Below are 18,505 nucleotides of genomic sequence, written 5' to 3' on the forward strand. Positions count from 1 at the left end.
TTTCCGAAATTTCTGGCCAGATCTCATTTTTGTGAAGCCTCCCCCCTCTTCTTTTGAGAACCCCTGGCCCAGGTGGGCCCACGAGTCAAGATGGCACTGTCTAGGGCCTTCCCTCTACCCTCAGCCAAGAGTAAGTCCCTTTCTCTAGACTTTCAATCGATTTATTTAATAAATTTGTAGCCAAAAAATTTCATAATTAAGATTAGGTAGCCTTAAGGTAATTCAGTGAGCCTCCCTGTTATGTTGGTTCTATGTAAGGCCGTCTCGATATCATGGGCCCCATGGGAAAAATAATGTTCTAGCAACAGCTTATATATTTACATACTTACTATCGGTAATCATAGTACCAGATCACGTCACATCATGTAGGCCACCTATGAGCAAAAAATGCTCCAGCCATACCCGGATTGGTCATACATTGAGATGGCCCTGGTTCTATAAGTACTTTTCCCCACCCCATATTTCACTTCAATTCTTTACAACTTTCTGTGGCTTCCCGTCTTGAGCATCTTTTACGGTACCTTCACCTAAATTTTTTTGCAGGGCCTTTAAGGCCCGATGAATGAAGTATCATCAGATTTCATTATCATGAGGCCTCTTAGGAACTTGAGCCACCCCACCCACAGGTAGCCCATGCATTAAGACAACTCTGGTTCTACGGACAGTTCGGCTTCAATTTTGTGAAAGTATCCCACCAAATTTCACTCAAAATATTTTTTTTTTCACTGCTCTTTATGCCCTCCCCTTATCAGCCTGTGATTTCCCCACTTCAACTTGATTTTCACCCGTGGCCCACTTGGAATATCTCTGGAACGCAATTGGGCGGTGATAGAGGGTGGGCATACCGCTCACGATGAGAACCACTGATCTAACTTTAACTGAACGGCATGGAATCACCGTGACCACGCACGATGACCACAGAGTGCCCATTCCTCCATAAAAAAAAAATTTTCCACCGACTCACAGAATCCATGAAGAAGTCACCTTGAAGTGACTGCGTTTGAGCAATTGTTATCATCTCATTTCATGCATCTATACGTTCTTAAATTCATATCCGACCAGGCTCGGTGGTGTGATGTGATCATCGCAATACTCACCACAGAATTCGAATGGAATTGATCCTCCTTACTGGCAAAAATATATACAGATCACCACTAAAGCGTGGTCAAGGCGATTACGATGATGTTGTAAATGATGTCGTATTCGAACGTGCACATGTGCTTCCGTCGACTATCCCAGTCACGGTTCGTGGGAAAAACGAACTCTCCCTCCATCTGAGGGATAATTTACTGCTGCCGCCTCCGTCAACTCTGTGGATACAAATTAAGTAGACATTAAGGGCTTATTATGATTAATGTCTTCATCTCACAAATATATACCGGGTGATTTTTTTTGGGGGGGGGGCGGGATCACCACAACCCATAAAACTCGAAATATAGTCATAATAAATTATTGACGAGTAAATAAAGATACTTTTCTGAATATCATGCCGAGGCGAACTCGGAAAGAAAAGTGTACTGGTCTTGACCGGGAATTGAACCCCTGGGTCCTCTTACAATCCTATAGCAAACATGATATCCATATGCACGAAGAGAGAGAGACACGACTTTTCTTTCCTAATAACACGCACTGAGATGTGACATACTCAAAAATAGACTTAGCAGCCTCTCCTAATTGTTTTAACAAATGTCGCCCAACCCGGAAAAGTCTCTTTTCTGGTTCATTCGGCTGAGAAAAACCCTCTTCTCACTCTCCCTATTATACTCCGGCCTATCTGCCTATCTGGTAAGATTCGAGATTCAAAATAGTAGCCTCTGCCTCGGCGAAAACGGGGAAACAATTTCCATTTCATCTCAGAGTGCCCCAAGACCAAAGAGTTCCATTTCAAATTACCAGACCGGGACAAGCTGACACTCTGGAAACGACTCATCGTCCGATGAATGCAAATCGCATAATAAACTTGTGAAACATCTTGAAACATGCGAAACAGAATTCAGACACCGGACTGACGATTCCAACGAATATACCGCTTCAGAACCAAGACTCAAAATTCCTAGCCAGCATCCCATGATCACAAGACTCGGGAGTAAAGAAAGATCAATCCAGTCAGTCCTTCCTCTCTCGGAGATACCCTCTACATCCCAATCACAACATCCAGATGTAAATGTACATAATTAAGCAGTGTAAATTAGTGTGCGCGTTTATTCTTATTTTCTTTGGTATATATACACAGTCGAATCCCGTTTTAACGAACACTTTTCAAATCCACTAGATAAGTTCACATAGAAACAATACAAAAAACCTGGAATTGCATTATAACGAAATTTCGTTATAACGAAGTGATTTCTCCGGTCTCTTGGATTCGTTATAATTGGATTCGACTGTATATATCATTATTATCTCATTTTTCCTCTTAGTTAATCCTGATCAATGTTTTCTGATGGATTGTTTCCATGGAATGAATGCATATAATTATTTCTTATGTTGAATAAATAGAAGATGCTCGTCTCCGACACGACCCAGCCTCCTAGAAGGTGAAGAGAGGAAGTTGTCTTGCACAACAGCTCTGGGCGTAAGCGGTCATCAATCAATCAGTCAAAATCTCCCCATTATACTACCTGAGGGAGAGGATCATTTGGTAAAATTAAGCGAGAGAGGCTGCTGAGTGTCCACTACTACTTCATAGTACATGCACCTTTTAAACATTCTTCTGTTGGATTTGTAAAGTCTAAATTTTCTAAAGTCTTCAGTGCGGGATATAATGAAAAACAAAGTGCGGTGTCTCTCGTGGTGTATAGATATATATATAGAATGATTATTTAATTTCCCTTGCTACATTTTACTGGTGAACCGTTGATCCTAGATGCACACATACAATCAGTGCCGTCTTAAGGCATGGGCCCACCCAGGGGCCTCACAAAAATGAGATCTAGTGGAAATTTTTGAGCATTTGTTTGTTAGGGCCTCAGAGAAAAATCAATTGACCCGAGGGCCCATGATACTCTTAAGACGGGTTCTGCTTCCAATTAGAAAAAGTACCAAAATAACGTGTAGAACTCGCAGACTCATTGATGTTGCAGGGGTTGAGACAGTTATTCAAATAAAAACTTCTATACGGGGGCACCCTGTCCTCAAAAACCAAACGAGAAACTTGTTGCCTTGTCTCCCTGTTTAGGCCAACAAAAAAAAAAACCACCTATCTAAATGGAATATTCACTGCGATATCATATCGATAAGATTCTAGTGTGGTGTATGGGGGGGGGGAGAGAGAGAGATTTCTTAAGATAAGATTAAACAGTGATTTTAATTGTCAAAAAAATTTTTACTATAATATTCACGTGTTCATTCTTTGATGGTGTTTATTTTCAGATGCGGAACAAAGAGAAGATTTCGTCTCGAGAGGGTCTTCGTCACCAACTCGTGGTAACGGCCTCAAGTCACCAACAGTCTCCAACTCGCAACTTTCTTCAGCTCTTCTCCACCATCAGCACAACAACAGTTTCGAATCTAGTCCACTCGTCAAAGAAGGTTCCTCCTCGTCAGCAGCGGCAACGGCGGCCGCCAGGTGCCTAACTTCTGAACTGGACTTCGTAGATTTCTGCAGGTTAGGCATTATACAGTATATATATATATATTGAATAGTTTCTTGTTTGTTTGATAATTTTTAAATACCCGTTTTCTCTCCGTTGGAGATGATTGAAAAAAAAAAAAAAATCTCAACGGTGATGGACAGCGAGGGTCAGCTTCAGATGCTCTGACAGCATCTTAAAAAACCCTCTTGACAGGCGAGATGCATCTACACCAGCTCTCAACACATTGGAGAGTATATATTCAACCTTCCCAGTCAATCTCCAGAGATTAAGAAACCGATCTTCTCTTATAAGGAAAAAAAAAAAGATTTAAAGAGGTGAAAGGTTTTCACCCATTCCCATCCCGAAGGCATCGCCTTCCGCTATCGATCGATCGATCGATTGATCGGGGCACCAAGAACACAAGTACGTAGTTAATGTATGTAAAAGTTATAATAAATAAATGATTATTATACTACTAATATAGGAGAGCGCCAAAAGCGTTATTTGTTCACTTTTCGACCTACTGACGACAACGGTAATGCAACACTGATCTCACGATGAGGTAAAGAATAATGAATATATAAGAATAAACTGTGCACACACACACACGTACATACTCGCGGTGCATATCAATAATTTCGGCCAAGGCCCCCTTAAGCTTCGCAGATGACGGTGCAGACAGGTAATGAAAGAAAACGATTTGCGTATTCGGTGAAATAACGGGTGGGAAATGATACATACATACATGCATATTCGATGTGAGTTGAGAGATGTTAACAACAGCTAGAGTGTATCTCTCGAAGGTTATTCTCTTATTGTAATCTTTATAAATAGTTTCACACCACGAGGGGAAAAAAAGTCGCATTTCCTGCCGAGCGTCGTGAAGCTCCTTGCGTCGTACAAATTGGTTGAATTCTTTGATGAATTTTCAATTAATTTTTGTTTCAAGTTCAATTCACAGTATTACTTGGCTTATCTTTGAAGCCAATATTTTCGATCATAATCAGTAATGGTCCGGTTAATACGTTCCGTAATAACCGGACACAAAATCGAAGGTTCTTGGGTTCATCGGTGGCCAAACCAAAGTAGTTTTTATTCCCCCGATTCGTAATTGAAATTTTTTCCATTCGCTGCAAATTTTTCATTTTTTTTCAAGGTCACAAAATTAAGGGCTACTGAATTCAGTGCCCTACAGAATAAAAAGCGTTTTAACTGATGACATTCATCAGTTTTGTTTTAATTCATCGGTGCTTATTGTTGGATACATAGACGAAGACTTCTGTTCTCGATTAAGTCTTCGGCTATGCTTTGGCATTCGGTTCGGATATGCTATATCACCGCATTGCTGTTACACACATGACATTTTACTGGCGAACCATTTATTCTAGAGCAGAGGTCTTCAACTTTTTTCTAGTCGTGAGCACTGCCTGCACTCATGATCAAAAGAAGAGCACCCTTACAGCAAGTTTGACATATGAATGCATATGAAAAATTAGGATGATTTCAATCCTTGAATGCAATGTGAACAAGTTGTTTACTGGAATTGTTGATCAATTGCTCACGAGCACAAATTCGAACACGAGCATCGAGCACTCTGGGTGATTCGGGGATGCTTTGTGGTGCTCGCGAGCAACGGGTTCTAGAGGCATACACTTCCAATTAGAAAAAGTATCCAAATAACGAGTAGACCTCAGATACGTCATTCATGTTGCAAGGGATTGTATAGTTGTTAAAATGAAAAAAAAATTAACTTTTTTATACAGACTCTGTGTGCCCGAAAATCCAGGGGAGGCAGAGAAATAACTTTCTAATATGGTCAATCAAATCATGATGAATGTTTCAATTTAAAAAAATTCTTGTTCACACTGTGATCTGAAGCAGCGCTTTTTAGTTTTCCTTCAGCAATGATTGGCAATTCCGTCGTAAACTGCATTTTGTAGGCAAGTAACTGCATTTTCCTTGGGTACAACTATATCCCGCATTTAGGATCAAAATTTCCCGCATTTTTCTCGTTGAGATATGGTTTACCTTAGGGGAAAAAAGTCTAATTTTCTATTATATACTATTGAGGATATATTATTATATTTATATCAATTATATAACAGTTGAATAATTTTTCGTTCAGTTATAATTCAATTACCGAATCTGAATGCGGACCGTTGGTTGAGAATCGCTTATTTACACCGAAAAAAAAATCAAAAATCTCATCGGCTTATCTTTACCTCACTCCGTACAATTAGAATAATGAATTGGCTCCGACCATATATACAGGGTGCTTCAAAAAGGATCACCCGCTTTGGAATGCGTATATTAGGAAAAATATTGAACACACACATGGACACTTAAGATTAATTCTATATCACATGGCTAATCATAAAGTTTTGTTACAAACCAAACTGAAGGTGTATACAATATGTCCATCCTGGGATGCACGGCATACGGTAGTCAAATTCGTCCCAAACTTTCGCGAGCGTGTTTGCATCCACTGCGAGTGGATTTCTGTGGACTACGTGCGAAACTCTGTCGCATGCGCTCCACATGCGGGGACGGCCAGGGGATTTCCCTTTACACAGACATCCCGTGTCTCGGAATTGTTTATACCATCGCCTAATGCTCTGAGCGGTAGTAAGTTCAACACCAGGGTATTGCCGACGAAAAGCACAATGAACAGTTGTTACGGACTCACACTTCGCGAAGCTTAGAACACAAAACGATTTCTGTTGTGCAGTCGCCATCTTGACAAACACCGAAGTGGCGGCCGAAGGTAGAGCGTTAGCGCTACCTGTCGGCAACTGCGGGAAAAACTCGAGATTTCCATCTTTTTACCTATGCGTTATTCGATCAAACGGATTAAAAGCTGAATAGTTATGATTTTTTTTTTTAAATCGAATGATTCTTTTTGAAACACCCTGTACATCGATTCGACTAATCATCTTACTGGCACAGGTACGGCAATAGTAATATTGATTGAAGGCTATAGATGACCAAACGCATCAGGTCAGATAAACCGAAAAATATTAGCGAGCTCGTCCTAATTTCATGACTGATGATTTCGATCATCCCCCCCCCTCATTAAATGATTTCGATCATCGTCATCATCAGTTTTCTACACATTCATGCCTCAGTAAATAACTGGTCATTAGAACAAATCAAAACACATCGAAGAATCTAGAACACACTCACACATACTCGATTAATTTATGAATTGCTTCCTATTGGGCAAGATGTGAATCCACTTTCATGACCAATTCTAATTAAAAAAATTTTTGGTGCATAACAACATGAACACCACACACACATCAAGAACCATTTTATCGAGATATTTCAACATAAGTGTAAAAAAAAAAAGATCTCCATGTCAAAAATCGTTTTAAGATCAATGACAACTCACATTTCAAGTCTTAAAAAACTGTCTTATCAGATCGTATTTATGTCTCTGAGTCTTCATTGGAATTGACAATAAAATCGAGTATCGACCACATCATTCCATAACATGAGTGTAAAAAAAAATGTCTACGTCACAATAAAGACCAATGACAATGTTCACATTTCAAGGCAGAAAATTGCGTTATCAGACCGCGCATTCATGTTTTTTTTAAGACTTCATTCAAAGCGATAATAAAATTGAATATCGATTTCAATCGTGTAAATTCGGAGGTCAAACTGCTATAATCGTCCATCATTAAATCATGTAATTTAGTCACTCGTGAATCATGTTGATTTGTCCTCAATGGCACTACCAATAAAAGACAATCAATATAAAAAACCAGTCTTTCCCCTTATAATATCCTTTTCATTTATCTGATCACATTCTGTAGAAGAAACAGCAAAAAGAAAACGCAGCCAAAATCGGTTGTAACGACAGTTCTGCTATATCTTCAATAACCAGCGGCCCGAGGGTCGAATGCGGGCCTGCAAAGGGTTTTCATCCGGCCCACGAAGGTTTTTCCGCTGGAAAAGTATCAATACACACAACGCGATAAATACCTAGGCTGACCTTCATAAAAATATCAAAAAAATATACAAAAATCGTCAGAGTCAGTCAAGTCAAGCTGCAGTTTACCGCCAAAAAAGAAATCGTCGAGGCAAGAGAAGTTGCCAATTACAATCAAAAAAATTGTGAAAGGCAAGTAAAGTTGCCAACTATCAGTAAAATTGCTAAAAAATTGCCAATAGCGGAAAGTAATTGGTACTGCAAGCCAAAATATAATTCACCAAAAACAGTATTTTTGGCGAATATATGAGATAAATATATTTTTATGACTATTAGTAATTATGATAATTACTCATAATTTCCATTATATAGATTATAAGTCATCTTAAATCTGGATTTCGAAAATTCAACTTATCCTTGTTGAAAAAACTTAGGGGAAAAACGGGACACTTTATAAAAAAATTACGCAAATATCCCGTAAAATACAGGTCATATGGCCATCTTTCACGTACTAGTTCCTGGTTCGCGAGCGGTAGAAATTAATGGACTGCGGACTAAAAAGGCCTGCTATAGACAATAATGTTCATGAATTTTTTTTACAACGTCGATGAAAGCGCAACACCCTCGGATATAACGGCACATTTTTAGTTGAGTTTGCTTCGGTTGATATGGCGTTTTCCCTAGAATTAGAGCTAATCACATTGACGCAATGTTCATCCGTTGTTGGTACTTAACGCTCAAACTTGCTCATTGACGTGACCCGATATACGGGACATTTCCGTACTTTCCCGTATTTTTTCCAAATAAAAATGCCCCCTTTCTTCCAACAAAGCTTATTTTAATTCATGATCTAATCCGTCATGATCAGCCAAACTTGATTCGCAAGGGCTTCCGATATGCGTCGTACAAATCTACTTACAGCCAGAGAGTCTTGAGTTATAGGTCACGATCCAAACTAGATTCACAAGGGCTTCCGATATGTGCCCGTACAAATCGACTTGCAGCCAAACTAGATTCGCAAGGGTTTCCGATATGTGTCGTACAAATCTACTTGCAGCCAGAGAACCTTGAGTTATGGGTCGCGACCCAAACTAGATTCGCAAGGGTTTCCGATACGTGTCGTACAAATCTACTTGCAGCCAGAGAACCTTGAGTTATGGGTCGCGACCCAAACTATATTCGCAAGGGCTTCCGATATGTTCCGTACAAATCCACTTGCAGCCAAACTAGATTCGCAAGGGCTTCCAATATGTGCCGTACAAATCGACTTGCAGCCAAACTAGATTCGCAAGGGTTTCCGATATGTGTCGTACAAATCTACTTGCAGCCAGAGAACCTTGAGTTATGGGTCGCGACCCAAACTAGATTCGCAAGGGTTTCCGATATGTGTCGTACAAATCTACTTGCAGCCAGAGAACCTTGAGTTATGGGTCGCGACCCAAACTAGATTCGCAAGGGTTTCCGATATGTGCCGTACAAATCTACTTGCAGCCAGAGAACCTTCAGTTATGGGTCGCGACCCAAACTATATTCGCAAGGGCTTCCGATATGTTCCGTACAAATCCACTTGCAGCCAAACTAGATTCGCAAGGGTTTCCGATATGTGTCGTACAAATCTACTTGCAGCCAGAGAACCTTGAGTTATGGGGCGCGACCCAAACTAGATTCGCAAGGGTTTCCGATATGTGTCGTACAAATCTACTTGTAGCCAGAGAATCTTGAGTTATGGGTTACTTGCAGCCAAACTATATTCGCAAGGGCTTCCGATATGTGCCGTACAAATCAACTTGCAGCCAAACTTGATTCGCAAGGGCTTCCGATATGTGTCGTACAAATCTACTCACAGCCAGAGAATCTTGAGATATGGGTTACGACCAAAACTACACTCGCGGGGGCTTCCGATATTTGTCGTATAGATATACTTAGAGCCAGGGAATCTAGACCTATGGGTCACGACCCAAACTAGATTCGCAGTGGCTTCCTAGATCGGTGGTACGAATCCGCTCAGTCTTGTTATAATGCACTTATATTGCGTCACTGGTTTCACTAATTTTGAAAAACCCACAGCCCCATGGATCGCGAAGCTGATCTTTTTGTCGATTTTAGGTCAGAAAAAAAAAATTAAGAACTCCCTGCCGTAAGAAACAGCGAGAAAAGTGAAATACTTTAATGAACTCGTTGACCCATTGAGCGACTCACAACTATCGATTTCCTCTATTCGAGCGGCGAGAATCCAATGTTATCCAGAGCACAATACAGATCAGCGAAATATACCTTAAAGCTATTTTATCAAGTATAATCTCCAGAAGGGTTATTGGATTTTATTTTTCTCATAAGCCTATTATCGCTATTTGTGAGTGTGATAGTCACTTAGTGACTTGACTCATTTTTTTTCTCCCCTTCAAAATGATTCCGATGTACGGGAACGAGTTTTAACGCAGAAAAGAGTGATTTGTGGCAGAAAAAATGTGGAATTTATTTATTATTTTTTCTTTTTCCCACGTGAATGATCAGGGCATCGAGTTTGTTCTTGTTCTCCGATCAAGCGTTTGAATTTTACAAGTGAAAGTGATATTTAATGTGAGTTTCTCTCTCTCTCTCTCTCTCTCTCTCTTCTACTTTCTCTAGATCACTACCGATTTCCCGTTCGAATTAAATAATTTTTTTTTTTTTTTACACAGAATAAAAGATTATAATGTCAAAAATTTTTTTGTGACGATTGAGCGTGAATTTTTCCAGGTTATTCTCATTATTTCCATGCTCGTGAACTCGAGTGCCGCTGCCTAAATCGTAACAGTTTCTCACTGTGCTATCAGGGTAACCCAGTAACCGAATTAGACTTGATCCCGTGAGTCCTATTTAGAAATTTTTCAAATCTTCAAAATTTCTAAAATTTTTAAAATGTGGAAATTTCTGACCGTCACTGTTTCCATGAACGAAACACACGACCATTTTATTTTTAAAATATTTTATATTCTAAAAGTAATTTTTTTTTAAGTAACTGAGTCTCGTCACACACACACACACACACGCTATTCCCGTCCCTTCTTTAAAGGTAGAAACACGGAATTTCGAAATAACTTCAATGAAATCGACATGTGTATTGTCTAATTTAGTGATGGGCAAACTACGGCCCGCTTAGAGGGTTTATACTGCCCGCAGCACAATCTGCGGTCACTTCTAAACGTAAAAATTCCTATTATGAATCAATGTCCGAATATGTCCGGCCCGCGAAATTTTTATATTGTTTAGCCCGCTCCTAAAAAAGTTTGCCCATCACTGGTCTAAGTAATGGGTGCACAAACTTTTCGGGCTTTTGTAAACTGAATTATTTGTTCGAGGGCGATATAAAAGCTGATTAACTTCTTCGATGGCCGGATAGAAGCGAAGTATCTTCTTTTATTTCTGAATAAAAGCCGAGTCACTTTTTTTGAGGGCCGTATGAAAAAGTGGAGTAACTTCTTCGAATACCGTATAAAATTTGAACGACTTCGAGGAAAACCTCAGAGTAATTTCTTCTATTACCGTATAAAAGCTCAGTTTCTTCGACGGTCCCATTAAAACTGAATTATTTCTTCGACGGAAACCATATAAAAGCTGAATAACTTTTCCCAAGTACCGTATAAATGCCGGGTAACTTCTTTCAGGACCGTATGAAAAATGAATAAATTCTTCGAGGTTAGTACAGAAGCTGTTATTTCTTCCAGAATAAAACCCCAGTTTCTTCGGGGGCCGTGTAAAAACTGAGTAACTTCTTTGACGGCTGTATTAAAACTGAGTAACTTCTTTGACGGCTGTATTAAAACTGAATTACTTCTTTGAGGACCCTATAAAAAACGGAATAACTTCTTTCAGGCCATATAAAAAATGAATAACTTAGAGGGACGTGTGAAAGCTGAGTAGCTTTTTCAAGTGCCGTACGAAATCTGAATAACTTCTTCAAGGGCCGAATACAAACTGAATAATTTCTTCGACAGCCGACTAGAAGCTGAGCAACGTTTTCGAATATCGTACGGGAGCTGGATTACTTCTTCTAGGGCCGTATAAAAACTGAACAACCATTTAAAGTGCCGTATAAAAGCTAGAATAAATTCTTCGAAAGTCGTATAAAAAAGTGAAAAACTTATTGTGTCGTATAACTTCTTTGAGGGACGTGTGAAAGCTGAATAACTTTTTCACAAGTACCGTATAAAAGTTTACTAACTATTTAAAATATCGTACGAACGCCGAGTAACAATTCAAAGTATCGTATGAACGCCGAGTAACTATTCAAAGTACCATACGAAAGCTGAATAACTTCTTGAAGTGCCGTTTAAAAGCTGAATAGCTTTTTCAACAACCATGTAAAAGCTAATGAATGTCTTCTTCAGGGCGGGATGAAAATCAGAAACCCCAATAAAGTTAATTTAAATGTACTTTTTTTCAAACTTCTTATCAGGTGGGATAGGAATCTCAAACGATCCAGGTTGTCCCGGAGAACAAACATTTCACTCATTCCCCCTAGCATCCAGAATCAGCAGAATTCACCACTCAAGTCATAAATAAATAATTTTAGTGACGACACAAATTACCCTCAATTCCCTGACCACCAATACCTCCGTCTATTCACGAAAACTGACCGGAATAATCAAAGATATAAACGGGCAGGCCTATATCAAATGACCGCATGAGAAAAGAGAACGGCTTTCTTTACACACACACACACACAATATATCTCAAGGAATCAAAATAAGAAAGGGGAACTGTTTGCTTAGCATATTTTAACTGTTCAAAAGATATTCATCGTGCGTGAAAAAACTGTTCGTCGTATAGTTCAAAACTGTATAAATAAAACGAAAGTTTAAGCAAATGGGAGATTAGAATCGTATATAAGAGAATTTTCTTCTTTTCATATTAAAGAAAAATAAACCTGACACCCCTTGATAATAACGAAAGGAAAAAGAACGTCATCTGCATATTAATATTGACCGAGATTACATTTCGCTCGGGCCATCTAAATACGATACGTACATGCCTATGCCTGCCTAGTCTGGAGCGAAGAAAGAGGAAGGTTTTCAGCTCCAGGCAAGGGCGGGACGCACCAGAGGAATATACCTCGTCGCACTCATCTCACCTAATAACACATAGGCCATTTTTGTTCTTGATTTTATTTATTTTTTTTAGTTACAAAGCCCTCGAGGTACGTATATTGCCGAATATATACGGAGGTGTAATGAATTAAATGGTTATTATTATTACTATATAAAAATAACCAAGAAAGAAATAACCCTTCAAAAGAACTAGATGTTTGAATCGGAATTATGGATGTATGATCCAATTTCTGTATAATGACGGCGGACACGTCAAAGTCAATATCGAAACTGGAACAATCACATTTTTTTTATGTGTGTTTTGCTGTGATGAATATTCAAATATATTTTTTCGTATAGAAAATAGTATTTATTACTTCTTTTTTAAAGTTAATGTAAATTATAAATTCCGATTTATATGGGAACGTAATTAAATTAATTTATTTATTGAATCATGAAACATTGGAAGTTTCCGTAAAAATTTAGTGAAATTTGTAATGAAAATGGTGAGGAACTGGATAAATTGGTTATAAATTAATTCGAACAGTCAAGTTAGGCATTTTCCAGGGGGAGGAGCCGCCATAATCCATATTTAGACCATTCGTGTTTGTCTACGATGCTAGTCACTACGGATATACATACACGGCCTTTCAACAGTTCAAATGCGACATGATTATAGGATTTATCTTCGGATACAGCTGTGAACTTTGCCAGGTTGGCCGCAGGTCTCTTATAATTTTAGGGGCCCAAATTGAAATCGAACAAAAAAAATAACCCATTTTTGTCTTCGGTTGTTGTGGTGTGCAGACACACATCCCTTTAGCGATTCATATCGGCTACGGATGGGACTACTGTAAACTTATTCCTGAGAGACTTCGTAATGTTTGCTTCACACGTCACCTATAATGGACCTTAAATCTGAACAGAACCAAAAATCTTTGAGCCAGTCGGGTGGATACGCAATGCCCGTCAACGATTAATATCGCTAAAAGATAATGGGTTTCTTCTTCGGATGGAGCAATGAACCGAGCAGCCAATAGGGCAGGAATAGGGCCTCATCTTCATAATGCATGCTTTAGTGGGGCAATGTAAATCGGGCGCCCATAATTATAGAAATTCAAGAAATATATGTATCCCCCCACAATCTAAACATATAACAAACTCTGACTCTAAGCGTGGTGGTTAGACACGGTTCTTCGACAATTCATACTTCTACAGCAGGGCAGAGACGTACGCAGGGAGGAGGTTATAAGGGGACTCGTGCCCCGTCCCCAAGACGATAAAAAAATTAAAAAAAAATTAAATACAGTCACGTTTAAATAAATGCACGTGATAATTCCACTTATCACGTGCCCGCTTAGATCGTTTTCTCGCTTAGTACGACTTATTTCCGGGGTTCTCAGCTAAGACATTAAAGTTTTCTGTTCAAAAAAACTCAAAAAACTTACAGAACCCGGTGCCCCCCCCCCCACCAAAAAAAAGGTCGATCCCGCTTACGTCCCTGCAATAGTGATTCTCTACCTCTCAACTTGTATCTTTCTTAATATTTTGACTTCAGTAAACCTCTTGGGACACAAAAAAAGGTCACGGACCCTCTACACAGAATGATTTTCACAATGTAATATAAATTAATGGATTAACAATTTTCCCCTTGAAGCATTTCCAATGATCCCCAATGGATCCGTAAGACCCCTAATCAAGAACCTATGCACATCAGGATCTTCGGATGAAGGTATAGACTCGTTCGTGAGGAGGGGAGTAATGATGTCTGCAGTTCTCGGGAGTGCTTAAATTCAAAGTTGAATCCTTGTAGCAAGTACATCGACACTCTCAGCGTCACTGACGAGTTATTTTGCTACCTTAAAGGCCTCTTATTTTATCTTTGAAAAGCTTAGATATTTTGTAAAGTTCATTTCTCTCAATGGAACACTTCCCTATATCTCTTACTTCGTACCTCCTAAAAATCGAGAAAACCTACTCCATTAAGAAAATATACAGGTATACGATTTTACAGGGCGAAGGGGATAATTATAGTTTCACTATGCCACAGAAAGAGTTTACCCTTCATGACGTGTGTATTTGAATATACACGTAAAATACTTGGCCAAGATACCCGTTATGACAATTTCTCTGCTGAATGTTTTTAGTGTTTTAGAAAGTGCATCTTTTAGTGTCATTTCAGTACAAAATACGGCTATGAAATAATGTTTATCTAGATTCCTTGTTGGTGTCATTCTTTGAGAGCAGCTGGAATTTTACGTGTTCAGAGTTACAAAATCGCGCAAACTTGGAGGGATTGAGAATATATTTCAAGGTAGAAACTATTCAATTTTTCTAATCAAGATTTTATCGGTTTAGATAACATTAAAATCAAGGCAAACTATATTTTACCCTTAATTAGAAATTTTAGCCTACTAAAAACCCACTCTAATTAATTAGATTGTCGTGTCGATGCATTGTTTCAATCAAAAATATTCCAGCAGCCCCGATTTACATCGGTTATAATACAAAAACTTCTTATGGGGGGATCTAGAGGGTTAATAGGAGCAGAGAAATGTTAATGCTAAATTATATGAAAATACGTGTATTAATGAAGTTCCAAGTTATTTAAACGAATTTAAATGCAATATAAAAAAAAATAAAATAATAATCGATGTCATTTGGGTCTCGCACGGACAAACAAACAGCAATATAAAGGTGATGAAAGACGATCAGACCATTAAAAAAATAAAAGGGTGAAGAAGAACGAGAAGAAAATTGAACTTGTTGGCCGTCCGTCCGTCCGCTATGGGCGTTGGTCTCTTTGAATCTACCTTCTTCTTCTTCTTAATCCAGGAAGAAAGAAGAATAAGAAACAAAAAAGAAACCCCCACAGGTGAGAGAAAAAGAGTAGTAGACCTTGTTTTTCTTTTTTTCAATCAGAGCCTTACCTGTTCCATAGAGTAAAGTAGAGAGAGAGAGAGACGCACTCTTTAACGCGGCTGCTCTCACTTTACTTACTTTACTCTCTCTGGAAATAAGGGAGGAGTCCCCGCAAAGTGGGACATGAAATGCCCCGATCTGATTCCAACAACCGCGCGCACACACACACAACAAGTAATACTCAACAACGAGACCCAACCAAAGCCGGTGTATAATTGGGCAGACACTGCTGTTTACCTGGTGGTGGTGGTGGCAATAAAAAAAAAAGAAGAACAACAACAAGAAACGAGAAGAGAGAGAGAGAGAGGAGAAGAAAAAGTCCAACTCACTCACTCTCTCTACATTTGTGTGTGTAATCTCTATCTGTGGGAGAGAAAAAAAAAAGGGGCGGTGGCAGCGGCAAGGCATGGAAACTCTGTGAAGCATGGACGTCCAGGTACGGCAGTCCTGTCATGAATCTCGTCCGAGTAACACACAACACCACACACACACACACACAATTGACGGTTTTCTGAGGAAATTTACTCATGGGTCCGTCCATCTACTAGCTTGACGGGTGTCGTTTGATTTGCCTGCTGATTACTGGTGTGATATCCGCACCGCGATCCGGAAACAATATTCTGTCGCGTGAGTGTGTTCTCGACACTTGAGACATTGTGTGTTGTCAACTCGGCAAATGTGCACATGAAATTGATCTCTCATGAAAGTGTGTGTCAAGTGCGCGTTGAGTGTGGAAATGACTCTGATGAAGAAAGGGGGTGCCGATTTCCCACCGAATTGCCACGTGATAATGCCGAGAGCCTACAGCTACTGACGGTCAGCAACGGATATTTCCGGTGACATTGTCTCGATCTTCGGCATCTTCGCCAGCCAAAGAATAGTTTTAAGCCACCGTCGATTTCGAAGAAGAAGGATATTTTTCGATAAGAAAAGACAAAACTCCATCTTTTCTAGGAGACTTACCAATCGATGAATTTTTGTCCAGGACTCGAAACTGATTGAGAGGATTTCGTTTTTGCAAAAGAACCCTATTGTGATTCCTATCGATATCGACCAAATCGAATATTTAAGTGTGACTTTTGTGGATAAGAATCAAAGGGAATTGAATCTACTTAGTTTGGCTCAAGGTAAGATCCATTTCTAACTGTGACTTTCGGTTTAAAGTCATTATATTAATACATTTCAGCTGAAAATAGGACTTCAAAAATTATGTAATGAATCTACATACTCCGGCCTATCCAAGAATGTTAATCCTGACCATAAATGTGAATTTACTAAAATATAGGATTTAAATTAAAATGTAAAATGGACATGAAATAAAATTTGGAAAACTACGAATTTAACGATCATAAAACATCTGTGCGATGTCCAAATTTGATCTTTCATCAGCTTTCACAGATCCACGAAGCCGTGATTGAGATCTCATAGGGGCTGTAAAATTATTTTTCGGAAAAAATAATGACCCGCAAAGGGGGCCATTATTTGAGTATCGGAAAAACTTTAGTCTCCCTCAAAAACTCTTAAATAACAAATAGTCATTCCTTCAACGAAATCTGATGTTAAATAGACTTTCACTTAAAACTAAGAATTTACTCGATTTAAAAAATTTTCGATTGCAATTTTAATTGAAAATTAGATAAAAATCACTTTAATTTTTTAAGAATTATGAACCTTAAGTTATTCGAGATTCAACCGAAACTAATTTCGAACATAATTTTATTACAGTCGTTTCTCTATTTAAAAAAATTCGCTACAGAGGAATAATCTCCAAGCGGTAATGTGAGCACTTCGATAAAAAAAAATTCATTATAATTGAGAAGATTCGTTATAACAGAGACTTTTAGTTATATTTCATTCGGTTTTGATAGAAAGCGAAAGTTGGTTTCCCGCAATACACGCTCTCCGTCAAATTGAGCATGGGCCAGAAGATTCAATAAAAATACCTTATAAATGGGTAAAGCGAAATAAAAACTTTACTAATTTTTGATTTTCTAGTAAATTAGAATATCCCAGAAAATTTTAAATTATTTCAGGATATTCTGGGTATAATAATTAATTGAAAATAAATTTAAAATAAATTATGTATATCATAATATTCTCACTTATTGCGAAAGAAGTAAAAGCAACTAAACAGGTTTCTATAAAATGAAAATAAGTTGGAATGTAGAAAAGACGTATTAACCGAGTACGACTTTCATTTTTATGCAGAAACGTAGATATATAAATGTTCTATCGTATATAAATTCGAAAATTTTATTACTCGCAAGGATCTGACAAATTGCCTAATATATATATACATATAATATATATACCTAATATATATACCTAATATATATATACATATAATATATATACCTAATATATATACCTAATATATATATACATATAATATATATACCTAATATATATATACATATAATATATATACCTAATATATATAATTGTAGGCATTATTTAACAGTTATAACGTTTTTAAATAAGAATATTTTTGCATTAAATTTAATAGAAAAATTAATTATTAACAAAAAATAAATTATATCTTAAATTTCGATACAAAATCGTACTGAACATGGTTCGGATGTAAATCAGACAATTATATCCACCAAAAATTACCGTAAAAGTAATAATAATGATAATAGCGTAAAATTTCGAAATTTTAAATAATAATTATTATCCATAATCTGATCGATCTTAATCTTAAAAGGATTTACTAACCGATTTTAGATATTAAAACTCCGCTTGTATTACGAACCTCGCCTCGGATTTGAACTCGCGTCTAAAATGAAAGGAATATGATATCATTATTAATAATCTCTTGACCGTTATAACCGACGAGTATTTCAAAATAAATTCAATTATCAAGTAAGAAAAGGCAAACTTGAATCATCTTCTTTCTTCTCTTGAGACTGATCTAGAGCAACGTTACTTGTGAGAGAAAATTAATTAAATCAAGAAGAGAAAACCGGGAATAATGTTAATTGCCCTAATTTCACTTCATCACTCATTCA

The 18,505-nt window shown here is 38.0% G+C and overlaps 1 protein-coding gene across 1 annotated transcript in view; it reads left to right on the forward strand.

Moving 5' to 3' along the window:
* LOC149081272 (histone-lysine N-methyltransferase MECOM-like) overlaps positions 1–18,505 on the forward strand; it is a 250,487-nt gene that overhangs the window by 194,008 nt on the left and 37,974 nt on the right. Inside the window, exon 5 of the mRNA XM_089238110.1 lies at positions 3,370–3,604. Coding sequence (XP_089094236.1) covers positions 3,370–3,604 — 235 coding nt within the window. The remainder of the gene's footprint in view (positions 1–3,369; positions 3,605–18,505) is intronic.

The sequence above is a fragment of the Pholcus phalangioides genome, unplaced genomic scaffold (assembly GCF_987345545.1).
Source record: "Pholcus phalangioides strain wild (caught in Gottingen) unplaced genomic scaffold, Ppha-v1.0 ptg000010l_1, whole genome shotgun sequence".
In the NCBI taxonomy this organism is placed as follows: domain Eukaryota; kingdom Metazoa; phylum Arthropoda; class Arachnida; order Araneae; family Pholcidae; genus Pholcus; species Pholcus phalangioides.